The sequence below is a fragment of the Monodon monoceros genome, unplaced genomic scaffold (genome assembly GCF_005190385.1).
Source record: "Monodon monoceros isolate NGI ecotype Baffin Bay Population unplaced genomic scaffold, NGI_Narwhal_1 Super_Scaffold_7, whole genome shotgun sequence".
Lineage (NCBI taxonomy): Eukaryota > Metazoa > Chordata > Mammalia > Artiodactyla > Monodontidae > Monodon > Monodon monoceros.
Genome location: NW_021703784.1, coordinates 23,305,068 through 23,328,427, shown reverse-complemented (window position 1 = coordinate 23,328,427; position 23,360 = coordinate 23,305,068). Strand labels below are relative to the sequence as shown.

Genomic DNA, 23,360 nt, shown 5'->3' with positions numbered 1-23,360 from the left:
CCTTCCTTCCTTCCTTCCTTCCTTCCTTCCTTCCTTCCTTCCTTCCTTCCTTCCTTCCCTCCCTCCCTCCCTCCCTCCTTTAGACAACGAATCATCCCAAATTGAGGAGGTGGACTTTGGGAGAAAGATGGATTATTTTTTTCCCTTTTCCTCTTTTTGTGAGTATGTATGTGTATGCTTCTGTGTGAGATTTTGTCTGTATAGCTTTGCTTCCACCATTTGTCCTAGGGTTCCAGCTGTCCGGTTTTTTGTTGTTGTTGTTTTTAATTTTTTTCTTAATAACTATTTTTTATTTTAATAACTTTATTATATTTTATCTTACTTTATTTTATTTTACTTTATTTTCTTTCTCTTTTTCCTTCCTTCCCTCCTTCCCTCCTTCCTTCCTCCCACCCTCACTCCTTTCTTTCTTTCTTTCCTTCTTTCTTTCTTTCTTTCTACTTCTACTAATTCTTTCTTTCTACTTTTTCTTCCTTTTATTCTGAGCCATGTGGATGAAAGGCTCTTGGTGATCCAGCCAGGAGTCAGGGCTGTGCCTCTGAGGTGGGAGAGCCAACTTCAGGACACTGGTCCACAAGAGACCTCCCAGCTCCACATAATACCAAACAGTGAAAATCGCCCAGAGATCTCCATCTCAACACCAGCACCCAGCTTCACTCAACGACCAGCAAGCTACAGTGCTGGACAACCTATGCCAAACAACTAGCAAGACAGGAACACAACCCCACCCAATAGCAGAGAGGCTGCCTAAAATCATAATAAGTCCACAGACACCCCAAAACACACCACCAGACGTGGACCTGCCCACCAGAGAGACAAGATCCAGCATCATCCACCAGAACACAGGCACTAGTCCCCTCCACCAGGAACCCTACACAACCCACTGAACCAAACTTAGCCACTGGGGACAGACACCAAAAACAACGGGAACTACAAACCTGCAGCCTGCAAAAAGGAGACCCAAACACAGTAAGATAAGCAAAATGAGAAGACAGAAAAACACACAGCAGATGAAGGAGCAAGATAAAAACCCACCAGACCTAACAAATGAAGAGGAAATAGGCAGTCTACCTGAAAAAGAATTCAGAATAATGATAGTAAAGATGATCCAAAATCTTGGAAATAGAAGAGAAAATGCAAGAAATATTTAACAAGGACCTAGAAGAACTAAAGATGAAACAAACAATGATGAACAACACAATAAATGAAATTAAAAATACTCTAGATGGGAACAACAGCAGAATAACTGAGGCAGAAGAACGGATAAGTGACCTGGAAGATAAAATAGTGGAAATAACTACTGCAGAGCAGAATAAAGAAAAAAGAATGAAAAGAACTGAGGACAGTCTCAGAGACCTGTGAGACAACATTAAATGCACCAACATTCGAATAATAGGGGTTCCAGAAGAAGAAGAGAAAAAGAAAGGGACTGAGAAAATATTTGAAAAGATTATAGTTGAAAACTTCCCGAATATGGGAAAGGAAATAGTTCATCAAGTCCAGGAAGCACAGAGAGTCCCATACAGGAAATACGCCAAGACACATATTAATCAAACTGTCAAAAATTAAATAAAAGAAAACATATTAAAAGCAGGAAGGGAAAAACAAGAAATAACACACAAGGGAATCCCCATAAGGTTAACAGCTGATCTTTCAGCAGAAAATCTGCAAGCCAGAAGGAAATGGCAGGACATATTTAAAGTGATGAAGGAGAAAAACCTGCAACCAAGATTACTCTACCCAGCAAGGATCTCATTCAGATTTGATGGAGAAATTAAAACCTTTACAGACAAGCAAAAGCTGAGAGACGTCAGCACCACCAAACCAGCTTTACAACAAATGCTAAAGGATCTTCTCTAGATTTACAACAAATGCTAAAGGATCTTTAGCATTTCATCAAGCGAAGGAAAAGACCTATAATAACAAACCCAAAACAATACAGAAAATGGGAATAGGAACATACATATCGATAACTACCTTAAATGTAAATGAATTAAATGCTCCCACCAAAAGACACAGACTGGCAGAATGGATACAAAAACAAGATCCATATATATGCTGTCTACAAGAGACGCACTTCAGATGTAGAGACACATACAGACCGAAAGTGAGGGCATGGAAAAAGATATTCCATGTAAATGGAAACCAAAAGAAAGCTGGAGTAGCAATTCTCATATCAGACAAAATAGACTTTAAAATAAAGACTATTAGAAGAGACAAAGAATGACACTACATAATGATCAAGGGATCAATCCAAGAAGAAGATATAACAATTGTAAATATTTATGCACCCAAAATAGGAGCACCTCAATACATAAAGCAAATACTAACAGCCATAAAAGGGGAAATCGACAGTAACACATTCATAGTAGGGGACTTTAGCACCCCACTTTCACCCATGGACAGATCATCCAAAATGAAAATAAATAAGGAAACACAAGCTTTAATTGATACATTAAACACGATGGACTTAATTAAAACTTTTAGGACATTCCATCCAAATACAACAGAATACACATTTTTCTCAAGTGCTCATGGAACATTCCCCAGGATAGATCATAACTTGGATCGCAAGTCAAGCCTTGGTAAATTTAAGAAACGAAATTGTATCAAGTATCTTTTCCGACCACAATGCTATGAGACTAGATATCAATTACAGGAAAAGATATGTAAGAAACACAAACACATGGATGCTAAACAAGACACTACTTAATAACGAAGTGATCACTAAAGAAATCAAAGAAATTAATAAATACCTAGAAACAAATGACAATGGAGACACCACAACCCAAAACCTATGGGATGCGGCAAAAACAGTTCTAAGCGGGAAGTTTATAGCAATACAATCCTACCTTAATAAACAGGAAACATCTCGAATAAAGAACCTAACCTTGCACCTAAACCAATTAGAGAAAGAAGAACAAAAACCCCCAAATTTAGCAGAAGGAAAGAAATCATAAAAATCAGATCAGAAATAAATGAAAAAGAAATGAAGGAAATGATAGCAAAGATCCATAAAACTAAAAGCTGGTTCTTTGAGAAGATAAACAAAATGGATAAACCATTAGCCAGACTCATCAAGAAAAAAAGGGAGGAGACTCAAATCAATAGAATTAGATATGAAAAAGGAGAAGTAACAACTGACCCTGCAGAAATACAAAAGATCATGAGAGATTACTACAAGCAACTCTATGCCAATAAAATGGACAATCTGGAAGAAATGGAAAAATTCTTAGAAATGCACAACCTGCCAAGACTGAATCAGGAAGAAATAGAAAAAAATCAACATACCAATCACAAGCACTGAAATTGAAACTGTGATGAAGAATCTTCCAACAAACAAAAGCCCAGGACCAGATGGTTTCACAGGCGAATTCTATCAAACGTTTAGAGAAGAGCTAACACCTATCCTTCTCAAACTCTTCCAAGATATAGCTGAGGGAGGAACACTCCCAAACTCATTCTACGAGGCCACCATCACCTTGATACCAAAACCAGACAAGGATGTCACAAAGAAAGAAAACTACAGGCCAATATCACTGATGAACATAGATGCAAAAATCCTCAACAAAATACTAGCAAACAGAATCCAACAGCACATTAAAAGGATCATACACCATGATCAAGTGGGGTTTATTCCAGGAATGCAAGGATTCTTCAATATACGCAAATCAATCAACGTGACAAACCATATCAACAAATTGAAGGAGAAAAACCATATGATCATCTCAATAGATGCAGAGAAAGCTTTCGACAAAATTCAACACCCATTTATGATAAAAACCCTGCAGAAAGTAGGCATAGAAGGAACTTTCCTCAACATAATAAAGGTCATATATGACAAACCCACAGCCAACATCGTCCTCAATGGTGAAAAACTGAAACCATTCCCACTAAGATCAGGAAGAAGACAAGGTTGCCCACTCTCACCACTCTTATTCAACATAGTTTTGGAAGTTTTAGCCATAGCAATCAGAGAAGAAAAGGAAATAAAAGGAATCCAAATCGGAAAAGAAGAAGTAAAGCTGTCACTGTTTGCAGATGACATGATACTATACATAGAGAATCCTAAAGATGCTCCCAGAAAACTACTAGAGCTAATCAATGAATTTGGTAAAGTAGCAGGATATAAAATTAATGCATAGAAATCTCTGGCATTCCTATACACTAATGATGAAAAATCTGAAAGTGAAATCAAGAAAACACTCCCATTTACCATTGCAACAAAAAGAATAAAATATCTAGGAATAAACCTACCTTAGCAGATAAAAGCCCTGTATGCCAAAAATTATAAGACACTGATGAAAGAAATTAAAAATGATACAAATAGATGGAGAGATATACAATGTTCTTGGATTGGAAGAATCAACATTGTGAAAATGACTCTACTACCCAAAGCAATCTACAGATTCAATGTGATCCCTATCAAACTACCACTGGCATTTTTCACAGAACTAGAACAAAAAATTTCACAATTTGTATGGAAACACAGAAGACCCCGAATAGCCAAAGCAATCTTGAGAACGAAAAACGGAGCTGGAGGAATCAGGCTCCCTGACTTCAGACTATACTACAAAGCTACAGTAATCAAGACAGTATAGTACTGGCACAATAACAGAAAGATAGATCAATGGAACAGGATAGAAAGCCCAGAGATAAACCCACGCACATACGGTCACCTTATCTTTGATAAAGGAGACAGGAATGTACAGCGGAGAAAGGACAGCCTCTTCAATAAATGGTGCTGGGAAAACTGGACAGGTACATGTAAAAGTATGAGATTAGATCACTCCCTAACACCATACACAAAAATAAGCTCAAAATGGATTAAAGACCTAAATGTAAGGCCAGAAACTATCAAACTCTTAGAGGAAAACATAGGCAGAACACTCTATGACATAAATCACAGCACGATCCTTTGTTACCCACCTCCTAGAGTAATGGAAATACAAACAAAAATAAACAAATGGGACCTAATGAAACTTCAAAGCTTTTGCACAGCAAAGGAAACCATAAACAAGACCAAAAGACAACCCTCAGAATGGGAGAAAATATTTGCAAATGAAGCAACTGACAAAGGATTAATCTCCAAAATTTACAAGCAGCTCATGCAGCTCAATAACAAAAAAACAAACAACCCAATCCAAAAATGGGCAGAAGACCTAAATGGACATTTCTCCAAAGAAGACATACAGACTGCCAACAAACACATGAAAGAATGCTCAACATCATTAATCATTAGAGAAATGCAAATCAAAACTACAATGAGGTATCACTTCACACCAGTCAGAATGGCCATCATCAAAAAATCTAGAAACAATAAATGCTGGAGAGGGTGTGGAGAAAAGGGAACACTCTTGCACTGCTGGTGGGAATGTGAATTGGTTAAGCCACTATGGAGAACAGTATGGAGGTTCCTTAAAAAACTACAAATAGAACTACCATATGACCCAGCAATCCCACTACTGGGCATATACCCTGAGAAAACCAAAATTCAAAAAGAGTTATGTACCAAAATGTTCATTGCAGCTCTATTTACAATAGCCCGGAGATGGAAACAACCTAAGTGTCCGTCATCGGATGAATGGATAAAGAAGATGTGGCACATATATATAATGGAATATTACTCAGCCATAAAAAGAAACGAAACTGAGCTATTTGTAGTGAGGTGGATAGACCTAGAGTCTGTCATACAGAGTGAAGTAAGTCAGAAAGAGAAAGATAAATACCGTATGCTAGCACATATATATGGAAGTTAAGAAAAAAAAAATGTCATGAAGAACCTAGGGGTAAGACAGGAATAAGGACACAGACCTACTAGAGAATGGACTTGAGGACATGGGGAGGGGGAAGGGTAAGCTGTGACAAAGCGAGAGAGAGGCATGGACATATATACACTACCAAATGTAAGGTAGATAGCTAGTGGGAAGCAGCCGCATAGCACAGGGAGATCAGCTCGGTGCTTTGTGACCGCCTTGAGGGGTGGGATAGGGAGGGTGGGAGCGAGAGAGACGCAAGAGGGAAGAGATATAGGAACATATGCATATGTATAACTGATTCACTTTGTTATAAAGCAGAAACTAACACACCATTGTAAAGCAATTATACTCCAATAAAGATGTAAAAAAAAAAAAAAGAAAAGAAAAACCTTTGTTGCCATCTGGGCTCTGATGCATTTTAAATCAGAATGCTGCCTTTTTAGGGGATTTATTTAAGACGCCTAGGACTTTCCTCAGGCTCCCCGGGAGCCTTTGAGGATTCTGTCTGCACCACTCCTTGGCCCCATGGTCACTCCTGCCTGTATCACAGCAGCACCTCAGGGAAGCTCACTGAGGGGCTGCAGAACAGCAAGTGGTCGGCCTCAGAAAAAGGGGATCTTGTTGCGAAGCTGTGTCACATGGACAGCACTTGAGTCTCACCTAGACTGTGAGTTTATCTGGTGTGGCTGTAGGGGTGAGGCTGACGGAGATCACAGGGGTCCCAATCTGACCCACACACATTATAGCAATCTATGATCACAATTCACACATTCTTTCAACTGTTATTTAACTCCCTTAAAGCTCAGGTATTAACTCCCCTTTGAATCCACACATTTCCACACACCTCCATCACTTAGTGTCTGGATCAGTTCACCCGTACAGCAACAGGACATGCTGCACAAGTGCCACAGGGCCCAGAGTCCTGTGTTCTATTCTCACATCCACCCTTGGGCGTTACTATGGTCTTGAGGCATTTTGAGAAAAGAGAAAAATAAGGATAATAATATCTCATCTAGGAAAATAAGAAAATAATATCTGCTCTTTCTACTTTAAAGGATATTTGAGAGGATCCAGTGAACATGGTAAGCTTTAAAGTACTGCATATATTTAAAAAGTCACCAATCACATATTCCTGAATAATCACAGAATCATCAAAGACAGACATCTAATTCCTTTCTCTTTCTTTTGACCAACTTGTAGTGAAACCAGGCTGCTTTACCCTTTCAGAAACTCTTTGGGCTTCCATGTTGTCCTTCTTTAGCTATGTCCTGTTTCCTCACGTTGAACATAACCACTCAACAGCCAATGTGAAGAACCTATGACTAGAATTTGGTTCAAGGAAGCAAGTTCACAGCCAGGATGTAATAAGCTCCTGGATATTACAGCATTTGTGTTTATGTGTAACCACACTAAGTGGGCAGTAAAACAAAATAAAAGCAACAAAAAGTGAAAAGCAATTTTTACAGTTGTCAGACTACACAGCTCCAGGGGCAGAAGGTCCTTTTGATCTTGCCAAGAAATTCTGAAGTGGGAAAGTACTAGAAACAAGGCTTTCTACATTTGTGTCAGGCATATCCCTCTCGGACTGTCCTTCACTAGCACTCTAGGCTTTCCCTTCCCAAACCACAGGGTTTCCTGAGAAATCAACAGTCCCTCAACTCATGTAAAGGAGTGGCCTATAGGAAAGATGTGACAGGCGAAGTCACAACCCAATGTCCAGGCAACCAAGATGGGATCCCTTACTGCATATTAGGTCATCTGGGAGCTTTAAAAAAACACCCATGCCCAACCTGATCACAGACCAATTTGGCTGGAATGTCAGGGTGGGGCATGGAATTGGGCATTTTGAGAGTTCCCCAGGTAGTTGTCATTTCAACCAGGGTTGAGAATCTCTGTCTTTGCAGAGCCTGCAGTCCAAGACTTGTCATCACAGAAGCCAAGCAGACACATCAAATGTATCTTAGTGCACAGGTAGGCATACAGAAAGGAGAGACAGTGTGAGTACAGAGAACCCAAGTGCAACCCCCTCCTGGACAGGTGAATCTCAGTGCCTGCCAAGTCAATATTATATCATCTTGAGCTGAACTGGATGGTCTACGGCCCCCACTTAGAAAATCCAGCAATAAGTTTTCCCTAGGAGGTGCTACGGATTGGATGCCTTATCCTAGGGCAGCCCATTCACAGGCTGGCTAGAGAGGCATCAGGTGACCTGGCATAATGGCCATGAGCACCAGAATCAGACCAGAGAATGTATAAAGAGTCAGCCAGTTGAAATATGCAGCAGCATGAAGTGAGGGAATCAAAGGCATCCTAGGAGAAGAACAGTGTGGGCTGTGACAGGCAAGCAGAGTAGCTGGTCCCTAGAGTTGTCTTGGTTTCCCAAGTCCTTCAGATTCCAGATTCAGTCCACAGGTAACCTTTCTGCAAAGCCCTCTCCATCTAAAGTGTCCTGAGTGAGACTCTTCCTCTCCACCCAAAGACCCTGACTAACCTGAGCATGTTGGAGGCTGACCATGGCATAGGAAGAATATCCAGAAAGGTGGGGAGAAGCAGCAGCACAGAGAGCAAGAGCAGAATAGGGCCACTCCCAAAAGGTGCTGAAGCAAGAGACAGAAACTGTAAAAGAGCAGAGTGAGCAAGAACAATAAGTACAGGATAACTGGAAAGAAAACTCAAGAATATTTTCTGGCAGGGAAGCAAAGCCTTAGCAATGTAAGACTGGGCAGTGAGAAAAAGCAGAATCCAAAGGATGACAGAAGAAAACAACAGGGATGGAAGGGAAAAGAGGACAAGAAACTGTCCCTTCCCTGCTCTGCTCTGTGCTGCTGGGAGATGACCCCTGTAAGCTGCATTTCCCAGGCTCTCACTACCAGTTAGATGCTTCCAGCTGGCTTCAGCCAGACACTGGCAGAAGACTGGAGGGCTGGAAGGGAAAAGTCAGGGTATTTCTCCTCTTCCCTCTCTCTGCCTCATGCAGAACTTCTGGCAGTGACTGTCTCTCCCACGTCTCCAAATCCCCAGACAGGCCTGCCATGGTCCCAGTTTCTCATGGGGGACCCTAGCCTGTAGGGCTTGGCTAACACCACTCGCTCCCTTTTCCTCTCTAACCAGTGGTGTGCTACAGCTGGCTTGTACTGGTTTACAAGAGCAGATTGTAAATATTCAGGAATTTTACAAGCTGTTTGTTAAACTGTTTCTAGCTTGAAATTAGCCAATGCTACAAATCAAGGCTTTTTCTCTAGGAGTACCAGTTATCAGTGCACCACTGCCTCCAGGCTCCCTGCAGCTGCCAATCTCTGATCCCCTGATTGGTTTCTCTCCCTTTTTTAATCACCATGTAACTAAGCAATTCACCGCACTACACTCTGTTTTAAATACCCAGTAGTTTCTGTTTTCCTGGTGTGACCCTGAGTGATAAGCAATGATCTCCTGAAGAGTTTTACCTGTTCCCCTGTGCATGGTAAACATTAAACTCACAACACATGTGATTTTAATTTTGTTTGCTTGTTTGTCTAGAAATCCTGTTAATCACTTATCCTTTTAAAGCAAATTAATTTTGTTATAAGTTAAAAACTTATATCCCCCTAATAAAGTATTTGACTAGGAAAAGAACCAGATCTAAATGACAACCAGGTCACTTGATGGATATCTCAGGATGAGATAATTGAGGTCTACTCTCAATTAGGTTTGCTACCTGTCATAGAAAATGGAAAGAGGAAGGAAACTGAAACACGATCCATTAACTTTGTGCACTGATAAACGTATAACAAACAATCACACTTCTCAGTACTAAAGCCTTTTCCCTGCAATTTCCTTCTTAGGTTTCATGAAAGCTGATGTTGCAACATTTGCCTCATCAATTCTTTGCTGTTGTTGATATTGTTTTGTTGTCCCATAGCCCTTTCTCTAAAAGGAATAACCATGGGCCCTAGAAGTAGATGGAAATAAGTGGTACCAGGACAATTTGCTAGTTATTTGGGAAAAAAATCAATTTATATAATTAACCTACCTTATAGGTAAAATACATATCTGATCAATTAAAAAGTTAAATTTTCAAAAAGATTTTAAAAACTAGAGGTAAATGTCGATCTAATTTCTAAATGGAAGAACTTTTTAATCTAAAAAACAAACAAAAAAATTTAAACTTAGTACGTTATATAAATAGGAAAAAAAAAGCCTTTTCTCAGATAAATAGCAGTTAAGTGCAAACTGAAATCTGGGAAATATATTTGTAATAAGTAGGACAAAAGTCAATTTCCTTAATGTATAGAGAAATATATAAAGCAATAAAAAACCCAAAACATACTGAGACTCTGTGTCAGATAGTGCTCTTTGCCTTCTAGAATCCGTTCCCCCTAGTTCCTCTCCTTTTTGGTTTTGCTGTGGGCAGCAAAGTGTGCAGCCCCAGGGAATGGATCACGAATGATTTAAGCCTAACATTTAAATCCTATTACTTGATTTCTCAATTCCCTTGCAGCAAAGGGTGGCTTTATGACCTGGTTCTGGTCAATGAGACATGAGGGGAAGTGTACTGGGATAGCATTTGGCAAAGCTTTTACTTTCCTAATAAAGGGGACAGATGCAGTTGGCTCCACCCTATCTCCTCTCTCCCTGCCTTGAACATGGATGTAATGTTTGGAGCAGTTGCAGCCATTTTTCATTGCAAAGACACCAACCTGACATCCTAAACCACTAAACCAGCTATCAGTCGCCTACTTCTAGATATCTTGCTTATGTCAGAAAACTTTATTCCCAAGTCATTAAAGCCATGATTAGATCTGTTATTTGTGACAACAAGCATTCTGAATATAAATTCTGAAATATAAATGGGCAAAGGTATAAAGAGAGAATTCATAAATCATGAAATGTAAATAAATAGTAAACATATGAAAAAAAGTTCAAATTTATTATAACCACAGTGTCAGAAATTATTGATAAATCTATTATAAGAATATTTTGGCCTACAAAATTAGCAAAGATTAAACATAATAATAATAATAATACGACCCAGGGCTGGGAAGGGTATGGTAAAATAGGAGGCTTTCCGCTGCAAGTCAAGTCAGTGTTTGGTAGAACATTTTTGAAGAGCAAGTTGGTAACAGGTATCATGAATTTAGCAAGTATTTATATTATAAAATAATGATTCTACATTGTGGAATTTACCTTAGGGACACAGTTTAAATTGAATTAAGGATGTAAGCACAAATGTTTGTCCTGGTGTTATTTAACATAGTGTAACAGAGAAGAACAAACCTGACTCCATATTGAATCTATTCCTTTAGCTCTAACCTGTGTGCTCTGTTGCCTGTGCTTAGTCATGCTGGTTCTGAACCTTTTGTACAAGAATGTTTCCTAGAGCCTGAAATATACAGGATAGCCCATTCTCAAGAACATCGTGACCAGACCTAAATGGACAGTTGCAAGAACAAAGAATTCTGGCACCAAGAAGTTTGCAACAACCAGCCACATCCCCTCCCCTTTTAGTATAAAAGAAGGCTGAATTCTAACTTGGGTGAGATGGTTCTTTGGGACACTAGTCCACCTCTTCCTGGTCTGCTGGCTTTCCAAATAAAGTCGCTATTCCTTGCCCCAACAACTTGTCTCTCAATTTATTGGCCTGTAGTGCAGCAAGCAGTATGAGCTTGGACTCGTTAACAATAGCAATGAGAAACAAAAAGAATAAGAGAAAACTGAAGAACCTAAAATATTGGAATGATTAATTAAATTATAAAATGCATATAGCAGAATAGTATGCAGCCACAAAAAATAATGTTGACTAAGAGTCTTTAATTTGAAGGGGTTATTTTTATGTCAGATATTACACAAACAAACAAAAATATACACAGTACAGTCACAATTATATGAAAGTGAGTGTGGATGAAAACAGTTTTGATGATTCCTAGAAAGTTAAACCCAGAATTACCAAATGTCACAGTAATTCCACTCCTGGGTATATACCCCAAAGAACTGGGAACGGGTACTCAAAACCCTTGTAGATAAATATTCATAGCAACACTATTCACAATAGCCAAAAGGTGGAAACAACCCAAATGTTTATGAAGAATGGATAAACAAATTGTGGTATGTACATACAATGCAGTATCATTCAGTCATAAAAGAGAATGAAGTACAGACACATGCTACAAAGTAGATAAACCTCAAAACATTATGCTAAGTAAAGCAGACACAAAAGGTTATGTATTATATGAAAGGTTCCATTTATATGAAATATTCAGAATAGGTAGATACATATAGACAGAAAGCTGATTGGTGGTTGCCAGCATTGGAGGGAGGCAGGAATGAAGAGTAACTTTTTAAAAAATTTATTTTATTGAAGTACAGTAGATTTACAGTGTTGTGTTAATTTCTGCTGTAAAGCAAAGTGATTCAGTTATATATATATATACATACACACACATATATATTCTTTTTCATATTTTTTCATTATGGTTTATCACAGGATATTGAATATAGTTGCCTGTGCTATACAGTAGGACCTTGTTTATCCATTCTATATATAATAGTTTGCATCTGCTAATATCAAACTCCCAATCCATCCCTCCCCCACCCCTCTCCCTCTTGGCAATCAACCACAAGTCTGTTCTCTATGTCTGTGAGTCTGTTTCTGTTTTGTAGATAAGTTCATTTGTGTCAAATTTTAGATTCCACATATAAGTGATATAATATGGTATCTGTCTTTCGAAGAGTAACTATTTAATGTTTAATTTTGGGGTGATGAAAATGTTTCTAGCCTTGTGCCCAAATATCCCAACACCTTTTGTTGAAAAGACTATCCTTCATTGAACTGCTTTCATACCTTTGTAAAAAAATCAATTGGCTATATTTTGGGGGTCTATTTCTGGACTATAATCTGTTCCATCAAACTATATGTTTTTCCCTTCACAACTACTATGATAGCTTGATTACTGTGATGTTATAGTAAGTCTTAAAATCAAGTAGTGTGATTCTTTCAATTTTCTTCTTTTTTTCAAAATTGTTTTGTCTACTCAGTTCCTTTGTTTTTTCATAAAATTTTTTAAAAATTAGATTTCTAACTGTTCATTGCTATTATATGGAAACACAGTAGATTTTTGTGTATTAATCTTGTATTCTACCACCTTGCTAAATTCACTTATTAGTTCTAGGATTTTTTTGATAGTTTTTTGGGGAGATTTTCTTTGTAGACAATCATGTCATCTGCAAATAGTGATAGTTTTATTTCTTCCTTTCTGATATGTATATCTTTCATTTCTTTGCCTTGCTAGGACCTCAAGTATGATGTTAAATAGGAACGGAAGGATTGATTGTACATCCTTGTCTTGTTCTCAATCTTAAGGGAAAAGCAGTCTTTCACCATTAGATATGATGTTAGCTGTAAGTTTTTTGTAGATACCTTTTATTACGTTCTATTTCTTCCTTGCCAAGAGGTTTTATCTTGGCTTTTTCTGCATCAACTGATATGATCATGTGTTTTTCTTCTTTAGACTGTTGATATAGTGGTTTACAGTAATTTATTTAAAAACATTGAACCAGCCTTACTGTTATGTATTAAATTGTGTCCTCCAAAAAAGATATGTTGGAGTCCTAACCCCTCGTACCTCAGAACATGACCTTTTTTGGGGATAGGGTCTTTACAAAGGTAATCAAGATAAAATGAGGTCATTAGGGTTGGCTCTAGTTCAGTATGATTGGTGTCCTTATGGGAAGGGCAAAATTTGGACAGCAGAGGCAGACATGCACACAGGGAGAATGCCATGTGAAGACTGGAGTTACACTGCCACCACCCCAGGAACTACCAGAAGTTAGGAGAGGCCTGGAACAGATTCTTCCCAAGTGCCTTCAGAGGGAGCATGGCCCTTCTTGATACCTGGAGGACAGATCTTTTCAACAGATCTGAAGAACAGAGCAGTGGTTGCCAGGTTACCCTCTCCCCACACCAGATCAGACCCTTCCCTCCTTCAACTACCATTAAATGCATTGTTTTAAAATTGAAACCAAGGCAAACTTGATATAAATATAAAACACCACAACTTTTCTTTGGGAAGTGGGGACTTTGGTGGTCACTGTAGCCCCTGATTTCCTCTTTCATCATTAGAAAGTCTAACACACAGAGGAATGAGGAAGCTGGCTCCTGTGGTATGCCAAGTTGATATTTTGAGTACAGCCTTTAATTAGGGCTATTGGCAATGCCAATAAGGAAATATTCCTGAGCAGGAGAGTGAAGTGAGCCTAGGCCCTCAATATTATGGCCTGTGCAGTAACTAACTGCAGAAAAACGGACCTGAATTGCTTTAGCAAGGCTCTTAGCCAACTCGTTCTCAGTTTTAAAACCCAAATGTGCTAACAGGAAGAAGAATATTTTCTGATTAACCTTAATCTGACCTTCTTTGTCCTTCATATGGTTTCCCCAGATCTATCCTTCCCTCACTTTGTACTCCCTCACAGAAGTAAGTTAAAGTCCACTTGATTAGGAACTGAGTACCTACTAGGTGTGTGAGGCTCTCCATCCCTAAGATAATCCTTGACCACAAAGAACTTGAGATTGATGCAGAGAAACCAACTTACCCATAAATACATTAACATTGCAAAATGTATAAAACATTATAAAGGAAAGGGCAGAAAAATATTCAGATATTTTTAAGACAAATATTTTTAAAGTTATATTTATGAAGGAAAAAGAGTTATTTTGCATTTCTTTATTATCAAAAGAAATAATCATTAAAAAATAATCCGTGATAATTTTAAGGAATAAAATAATAGTAAAATGGTTAGAGTTCCTTTAAATATCACATCCAAGAGATAACCATCTTAATAGTTTAGAGTATATCCTTACAAAATACATATATGCTTTTTTTAAAAAAAACAGCGATAAAAGAAAATTTCACATATTGAGGTACAGGGAAGTCATTCTGGCTTATACATGAGTAAACTTGAATTTTGTGCTAACTAAAACAGCCTGTGTGTACATACATTGTACATCTGCTTTAATTATTAAATAAAAGGGCACAGTGACCAGAAGTAAAGAATGTCCATGTTAAAAGTAAAGATTAAATGCCTCCCTTCCTGGGACACCAATGCTGGTTCTCCTTTGATGATAAGACTCCCTTCCCAGGTGCCAAGGCTGTACTGACTCACTGTGTATGTGCTGATCTGTTTTTGGTCTCCTTGGAGACCAATCCAAGGAGTAACTAGCCGGGAGAATTTGTCTGAGAGAAAGCTCTCCCCTCAGTTTAAAGGAATTAACTAAATTGGATCTTACTGAAAAGTGCAGACGCCTCAGAGATCCATGATATTGATCCCATTCCTTGTTATATTATCAGAACACTCCAGCCTATAGGGCACTCTTGTGACCTCCAGGCAGTTCTCACAGTCCCTTCCCCAGCCATGCAGGGCTCCATGAGGGCAAGCTACATTTGTATGAAGTCTTCATCTTAGAGGACTTACCACCAACCAAAAACTTTCATAGACTAAAGCCATTTGGGGCAGAATTTCTTTGCTGTATCCTCAGGGTTAACACAGTGTCTGGCACAGAGTAGATGCCCAATAAATAAGCATCCAAAGTTTCTTGAAAGTCTATCCTAGCCAGAGGCAAATTTCACCAGCTGGAAGAGGAGAGGGCAGGCAGAAAGCCTATGAGAGACAGGAGACTTGTGTATCTGGTTTTTAATCTCTGCAGGATGTTGCAGTTTCCACCAGCTACCGATCACTTCACTACTTTGATATGCACAGTCCCCCTCAGGACTGAGCCACAGCTCAAGTACACTAGTGTAAATCAATCGAAACAGCTAAGTTCTAGAAAACTCTCCTGGGCTGCAATCTTGCCACTGAGCAAAGATAGTCTAAATCTAGACATGCCATTTTTCAACTTAATTACACCTGGTGCTGTAACATCTTATACTTTATAAGTTTTCTGCAATAGGAAAAATAAACATTTTTGATTTATTGATATCTCTTCTGTGAGCTTGACTAGTTGATATAATCTCTTGGTACTTTCTATTTCAGTCACACTTATGAGATGGGGGTGGTGGGGCTTATAGGTAGGTAGTTGTGTTTTTCAAAGACTTGTAAAAAGTAAGATGCTTTTCAGATTTTATTCCATCTATCTATCTATCTACCTATCTATCTATCTATCTATCATCTATAGTATTTGTGTATATATATATGTATACACACACACATATATATTTCCTCCAAGATGTGATAGAAGTAGTAAGGGGAAATTTTTCACCTGCCAATCGTGATTCAAACTCTCAGCCATTTTTCTTCACTGTAGCTAAAACCACAGACTGTACATGGCCTAAAAAGTCACGCCCAAGTGAATACTTCCAGGCAAAATCCTTTCCACAATCCAAAAAGAAGCGTAACTGACAGATTGTAATTTAAGTATTTCCATTTCTTTAACTGGCTCTCAGAGAATTTCTGTAGCTCAGATCCCAGACTGACAGAAGAGAATAAATGTAACAGAGTGATTATAGTCCATTACAGGGTTCAAAGGAGGCAGAAATCCCATGTAACTGGGCAGAGGGTATTGAGGGATGAGAAGAAGGTGAAACAAACAGAGACTGAGAAATGGGAAGAGAAGTTGGGACAGCAGAAGCCTCTGACTCCAGCCAGTGCAGACCATTAATTCCTTCATCAAGTATTTATAGGGGGCCTATACAGACAGAAACCTTTGTGACCCAGGTCTTCCTCTCCTCTTAGCCATGAAATCCTCCATCTTTCCCCTCATCTGCCTTCCCAGAGCCTTAGGAGGAAGCATGTGTCCAGCGTTCCTGCCCAGACTACCAAGCATCCTTACCCCCAGGTCTGATTTCCCATCTTGGCAGTGTTGGGTTTGAGGGCAGGAGAGCCCAGCCCCCAGCTGTCAGGCAAGCCCATGCCTTTCAGCAAACATTTACTGACTGTTCACCATGGGCCAGGAGCTGCAGCAGGCCCTAGAGATTCACGGAAAGGAGAAGCACAGATTTTTGCTATTTTCTTCTAGTTGCTATGCACATGCCCAGATGTCCAGAAGAAACTGAAATAATAACATAAGCACTGTTTTGTGTTCTGCTTTTTCACAGAACAGTGCCTTGTACACATTTTTCCACAGCTGCATCCATGACAAACTTGAGGTGTCTACAAAACCAAGGTAGTCAGAAATATAGAACTAAAATATCATATTGGATGGGACATAATGATGTCTTCATAATTGTCCTTTGTAATGACTGGACTTTTACTTAGATTTGAAATTTTCCACTATTTTGCTATTATAGGTAACACTGCAATATCTGAGAGTATATGTCTTGTTTTTCCTCTACTAAATTGTTTCCTCAGGGAAAAATATGGTATAGTGGAAAGAATACAGATTTTTAGAGCCAGATAGATTTGGGTTCAAATTCTAGTTCTGCCACTTACGAGCTGTGTGACCTTGGTCAAGTTCCTTAACCTTGCTAAATTTCAGTTTCTCTTCTGTACAAAGTCATTAATAATACTCACCCCAAGGGATGGTTGTGAGGATTAGTCAATGCTGATGGGTAAAATAATTTTGAGATGGATCTGGATTTGAATTCTAGCTCTGCTGCTTAACTTGAACAAGATACTCGACATTTTTAAGCTGTTTCCTTCTCTGTGGAATGGAAATTAAAGTGTGTACCTAACGAGGTTATTGAGAGGATTAATTAAAAATATACAACATGTTTAATACAGTGCCTAGTATACAGTAAGGGACCAATAAATGTTAGCAATTATTATTATCACAGTAATTACTATTATTACTTAAAAAGGCAGCACTTAATAAATGTTGGTGTGGTCATTTTCTCCACCTCAATCTCCTACTAATGAGTAACATTCAAGAACTGGATAACTGGGTCAAGGGCAAGTCATATCTTCACAGGTGTTGCAGTATTGTTCACCAAAAGGATGATATTCAACTTACAATGCCACTAACGATATACAGAATCTATCCATTTCACTTCAACCCTCACCAAGTCTTTTTAGTTATTTTTAAAGGTGCAGTATGATGTCTTGAGGTTACTTTGATTTTCTTTCTTTTTTTTTTTTTATTACTGTTAGGGTGAACATTTTCCCATATGTTTTGTTTACTGTTTGGATATCTTCTAGTGTGAATGATTTCTTTCTATCTTTGCTTATTCATCAGTTTGAATCTTGGTGTTTTTCTTAAAAATCTGAAGAAACTCTTCATATATTGGAAACATTATAATATTTAATGTGAATACTTTCCCAGTAAGCTGGAGCCAGAGAGTTCTGGTACTGATGAAGGAAGATCGGGGGAAGCTCATTTCTACAGGTGGGGCTATGGTCTCCTGCATGGTGAACTCAACTAGTTCTGTGCCATTAACATCCACCTCTGGATACCTCTGGCCTTGCATGATACTGTAGTTCTATATTTCTAACTGTAGGATACTTCTTCTTAGTTGTCTTGTAGACAGCTCAAGCCTATCACAGATAGGCCCTAACCAGCAAACCTTCCAAGCTTCTGCATTTAGTCCCTTCCCTTTTTTTTTTTTTTTGGTACACGGGCCTCTCACTGTTGTGGCCTCTCCCGCTGCGGAGCACAGGCTCCGGAGGCTCAGGCTCAGCAGCCATGGCTCATGGGCCTAGCCGCTCCGCGGCATGTGGGATCTTCCCGGACCGGGGCACGAACCCGTGTCCCCTACATCGGCAGGTGGACTCTCAACCACTGCGCCACCAGGGAGGCCAGTGCCTTCCCTTTTTGTCCTAATTAAGAGATCTGAAGACTGTTTCTCAGTATAGTAAAAAGACCACTGAGAGTCTCTTGGCACTGTTGTATTTTTTCTCAAATAATACTCGATTTATAAGTCACGTGTCTTGACTTGATTAGGAAAATACGATGATCAAAAATGAACAGAAGAGCTAAGTTGGCATGTCATCTCAGGCCTTTTCTGCATGCCAGTATCTGCTTCTAAAACCAATGCATGTGAGCTGGTGAGCAGAGCAATCCCATGGAGACTGCTATCCAGGGACAGGTGTTTGATAGTGAGACACAGGAATCAACCAGGGGAAAATAAAGTACTAGAAATAATTGCCTTGAGCATTTGGCTCAAGTGTCTGCTTTCCTTAAATTATTTGTATACTTTAGTGGTGACATTTAAAAAATTGCTGGGGTAATTATTTTTCAAAGTTTGTTTAATAGTTGACAGTATTGATTTTTTTTTTCTGCTTCAGACCTTTATTAAACAGATTTTTTTAAAAACAAAGCAGAAAAAAATGCTGTGCCTGAGTAAATAATCTTAATTATTTTAAATTTCCTCTCTGATAATGCCAATATTCCTATCATAACAGTATTGATTTTTGTCTTAGCATTATGGCTTTTTTTGCTGATGCTCCAGTTAGGATATGAGTGCCATGAAATCATAAAATGTGTTTTAGCCTTCCTTCTAAGGCCTAGCCCAATGGCCTTTGCCATCTAAGTGTAGTTTCCCCTAAAGTCAGCTGCCACAGGCACCATGAGCTGCTATAGAGAAAACACAACAAGGCAAGCATGCAATTCTAAAGCTCTCCTTCCCAACATTGGGTGTGCCTGTGTACACTGCACGTGCATACGTGTGGGCACATGCTCCTGGGTGTATGTGGGTGTGGACATACTGTGCTCACGAGGGCACATTTCTGCATAGTTTGAAGAAATGATGGAGCCTATTTTTCTAAAGGCAGAGTATGATGGCGTGAAATACACATCCTCAAACTTCAAATATTCATTTCTCCCCACAAGAGTCATATTTGGGGGGTAGGGGGTGGGGAGAGAAGACAGGGTTTTGGGCCCAGTGTGTTTTAATCGCTTCTACAAAACCAGCTAGGGTTTCCCTATGTGAAGAGTATCTTTGGAGGTTTTTTCCCTGGGGGTTTGGGGGGTGGGGGGTAAGTGGGATGCCTGGAAGGAAGTGGAAACATAGAACTTTGATCACCAAGAAGTTGTTCACAAACAAAATGGCTTTCTAAATTCCATCAGTGCCACACTTTCTGGTCTGAGAGGGATGCCCTAAATTTTCTTCCATAGTCCACTCGAGAAGGCCTTGGGTGGGTTTATTCCAGGATTGGTGAGAAAGTCTTTAATTCATTCCAGGACTTATCCCACACTTCCCCATCAGAAAAACTGGTTACTTTACATCTCAGGCAATGATCTCTGGATTTCATTTCCTGGTAACTAATCCCTCACCTACAACACTGTACAGTAAGGTCAAGGGGGAAATTCCGCAGCAACTTCTTCCCCAAGCGCCACACGCAAGGGGATCGAACCATTCTAGACACCCCACGCGGCCCAGTCCCAGCTGGGTTCACTCCACACAATTTGGCAAGTTCCTCGAACTCCAGCCCTTGGGGTGGGAAACACTTGGCCTCCAGTGAGGTGCCAGCTCTCCCGGGCCTCGCTGACTGCCCGCGTTGGGTGGAGAGGGAGGTTTCTCTGGGGCAGAGGAAGAGTGTGTTGGGCGAGAGTGGACGACCCGGAGGCCTCTGTAAGCACGTGGATGCGCGCGGGCAGGACTGCGCTCCCCACCCAGTTTCATGGGCCCACCTGGCCCGCGCCACGTAGCAGCCTAGGAGACACCTGAGAGACCCGCCACCCAGCCTGGACCCCCTGCGGCGATTGCCGCCCACGTGTCCCGGTCTGGGGCCAGAGCCGCCGCGCAGGATCCACTCTGAGAAGAAACGCGCCAAGGCACGCTCCCGCGCGGCGAGGGCAGGGGCGCGCCCTGTGCTGCGGGACCTGAGCTCGCAGACGAGCCTACCCGGAAGGCCGTGTCTGCACCAGCAGCGCCTCCCAACGTTCTCAAGAGAGACTCACTGCAGATTTCCCCCTGCCGGGCCGCGCGCTCCGGACGGATGCTGAGCGTCCCCGAGCCTCGGACAGGTGCCCCACAAAAGCTCGGCCCCTTCCTCCACTCACGCCGGGCTCGGGGGACGCCGCGGACGCCCCCACTGTGGCCCAGACCCAGGGGAAAAAGGAATTAGCTCTGTACCTGATCCTGTCCTTCTCTGCCCTCTGTAGCTCCTCATTTCTTTCCAGCACCTGAAGGATCTTCCTGGCTTCTTCTTCATTTAGGAAACTGAAATCAAACCCCTGAGGAACTTTCGTCATATCCTCTACTGTGTGTGAATTACACTTAAGCTCTTGGCGCTTCCTGTTACAACGACATTTTTCAAGCTATAGACCAGTTTCAGGAACTTGATCCTATAGCCATTGATAAGTCCTCCCGTTTGAAAATCTAAAACCACAAACCTAGGGAACAGCCCACACCTACAGGGCTCATTTTGAAAACACCTCAATGACATATTTCTCTCAGCCTATCCAACCGAGATGCAAAATGAACGGCTGAAGGGAGAGAGTGCCCCCATTCCAAAGGGGCGGCCCCTTCCACGCTCCTCCCTTCCCTCCCCCACCCCCTATAAGACTTGTTGACGATCCTATGTAATTTTGCCCGTGAGGCAGAAGCTTCAGTATTGGCTCTAGCGTATTTATTTTGGCTGTTGTTTGCCCACAAAACTTGAACTTGGCTAGCAGGAGTGAAAAGGAGACAGTTTCACGGCTAATCCTCCTTTCCAAAGAAGAGCTTATAGGAAATAGAATTGCGCTTAGGAGCTTTGGAACTGGCAAAAGGGTTAGCCTATTAGAAAGACCCGGAAGGATTGAATTTACTATACAGCTGGCTGTAGGCGGACCAGGCCCCAAGGCTGAATTTAGTGTATCCTTGGAAATAAATTATTTGCCGAGTCTCCCATCCCTCAGATACCCCCAACTCATTGTCCACAGAAGTCATTCTCGGACTTTAGAAAAATCAAACAAACACAAAGCCGTTTATGGTATTTTAACAGAAGACATGACCAAAGGATGGTAAAAAGCACCTGTTTGTAGTTTTCTATAAGATTTGATAATCTTCTTAATAAATTGTTTCAGGGAAGTAATAAAAGTGCCACTTTAGGGGCTTCCTTGGTGGTGCAGTGGTTGGGAGTCCGCCTGCCAATGCAGGGGACACGGGTTCGAGCCCTGGTCCGGGAAGATCCCACATGCCGCGGAGCAACTAAGCCCGTGCGCCACAACTACTGAGCCTGAGCTCTAGAGCCCGCGAGCCACAGCTACTTAGCCCACGTGCCACAACTACGGAAGCCTGCGTGCCTAGAGCCCGTGCTCCACAACAAGAGAAGCCACCGCAATGAGAAGCCCGTGCACCACAATGGAGAGTAGCCCCCGCTCGCTGCAACTAGAGAAAGCCCGTGCCCAGCAACGAAGACCCAACACAGCCAAAAATAAATAAATAAATTTTTAAAAAAAAGGCCACTTTAAAACACCTAATCCTCTAAGGTAGAATGTAATCCTATGAAACCACAGAAATAGCTTTCCCTAGAAAGTACTATTCCAAGATATGATGGAAATTTCTAAATATATTTATAAATATACATTTAAAAAATTATCCATACTTTAAAATGTATAACTCAGAAATAACTAAATTTCCTTGTCAATTGCATTATTATGAACTTTCATCAAATCTTTAACCATGGTCATTTTTAAGTCTTTTGTCATTTACAGACAGTTTTGGGTATACTCTAATGCTTTTGCAAAAATGTTCCTATAAAAGGGTTTCTATCCTCGAGGAATTCATGGAAAAGACAGGTTTCTGGTAACTGACTATACTGCTGAACTGAATGAATAAGCATTTTCAGAACTCTAATAGAAAACTGATGAATTCATAAAGTGCTAACCAAAGATCAAGATAAAAAAATTAATGAAGATGATTATAATTTTTGTGACTTTCTGTTTGAATTTAAAAAAATCCCACAAGGACTCAGAGACAAAAAACATACAAATCAATTTTCACTGCAAAGTAAAGGAGCTGTTACAGTGGAGGATTACTGGACTGAATGTCAATATTATGACATAGTATGAGTGTGTTTCGTGTTTGGTAATTGCAATCATTGTTGCTTTTGTTGTGATCATCCAAAAAAAAAATTGAGTAACACTGTTATAACAGAACTCTGTCCATTTCCACTGAATGATTCCTCAGCACTTAAATGCATTAAAAGATTGATAGGATTGGAAAAAAAAAGTATCCAGCCTTTTTCAGAAAACATTCTGCTTCTTTTGGCTTCACTTTGCACACAAAAATAGCTTCATCAGATCAACTTTATTGTCCCATAGCCTTAATTTGGTCACATAGTATGTAGTGGTGATGGTTACTAACAGTTAAAATGTGCTTCCACGTGTATCATCTTTTTTCATAGTGAATAAGCACAATAAAGATTTTGTATCTGCAACAAAAACATTTGTCAAACATGGCTATTATGTTTTGGCCTTTGGATCCTCTACTCACCTTGATCATACTTATTTAAGACATTTCTAGGCAGGTAGGCTGTAACTAACTTCTGTGGGCATCTGTTATTTCTATGAAGCAGGAATTAATTCAGTTCACCAATGTTGTACAACACACAGAACTTCTTTATAAATAATCTCTGTGTTAATGATGGTTTAAGAATGTGTCTTGTTTATGATGTCCATTTTTTCTACTCTTTAGTGTGTTCATTTATTCAGCATACATATGGAATTTTTTAAATGTGTGCACAGGTAGGCTCTTATTTTGTTCCTGGTGT

The 23,360-nt window shown here is 40.1% G+C and overlaps 1 protein-coding gene across 2 annotated transcripts in view; it reads right to left on the bottom strand.

The window, feature by feature from the left end:
* EXPH5 (exophilin 5) overlaps nucleotides 1-20,856 on the bottom strand; it is a 74,738-nt gene extending 53,882 nt beyond the window's left edge. Inside the window, exon 1 of one of the 2 annotated variants that reach the window (XM_029208094.1) lies at nucleotides 20,738-20,856. In XM_029208094.1, the coding sequence (XP_029063927.1) occupies nucleotides 20,738-20,856 (119 nt within the window). The remainder of the gene's footprint in view (nucleotides 1-20,737) is intronic. The other variant, XM_029208096.1, reaches the window with a different exon arrangement.
* Between the last annotated feature and the right edge of the window lie 2,504 nt (nucleotides 20,857-23,360).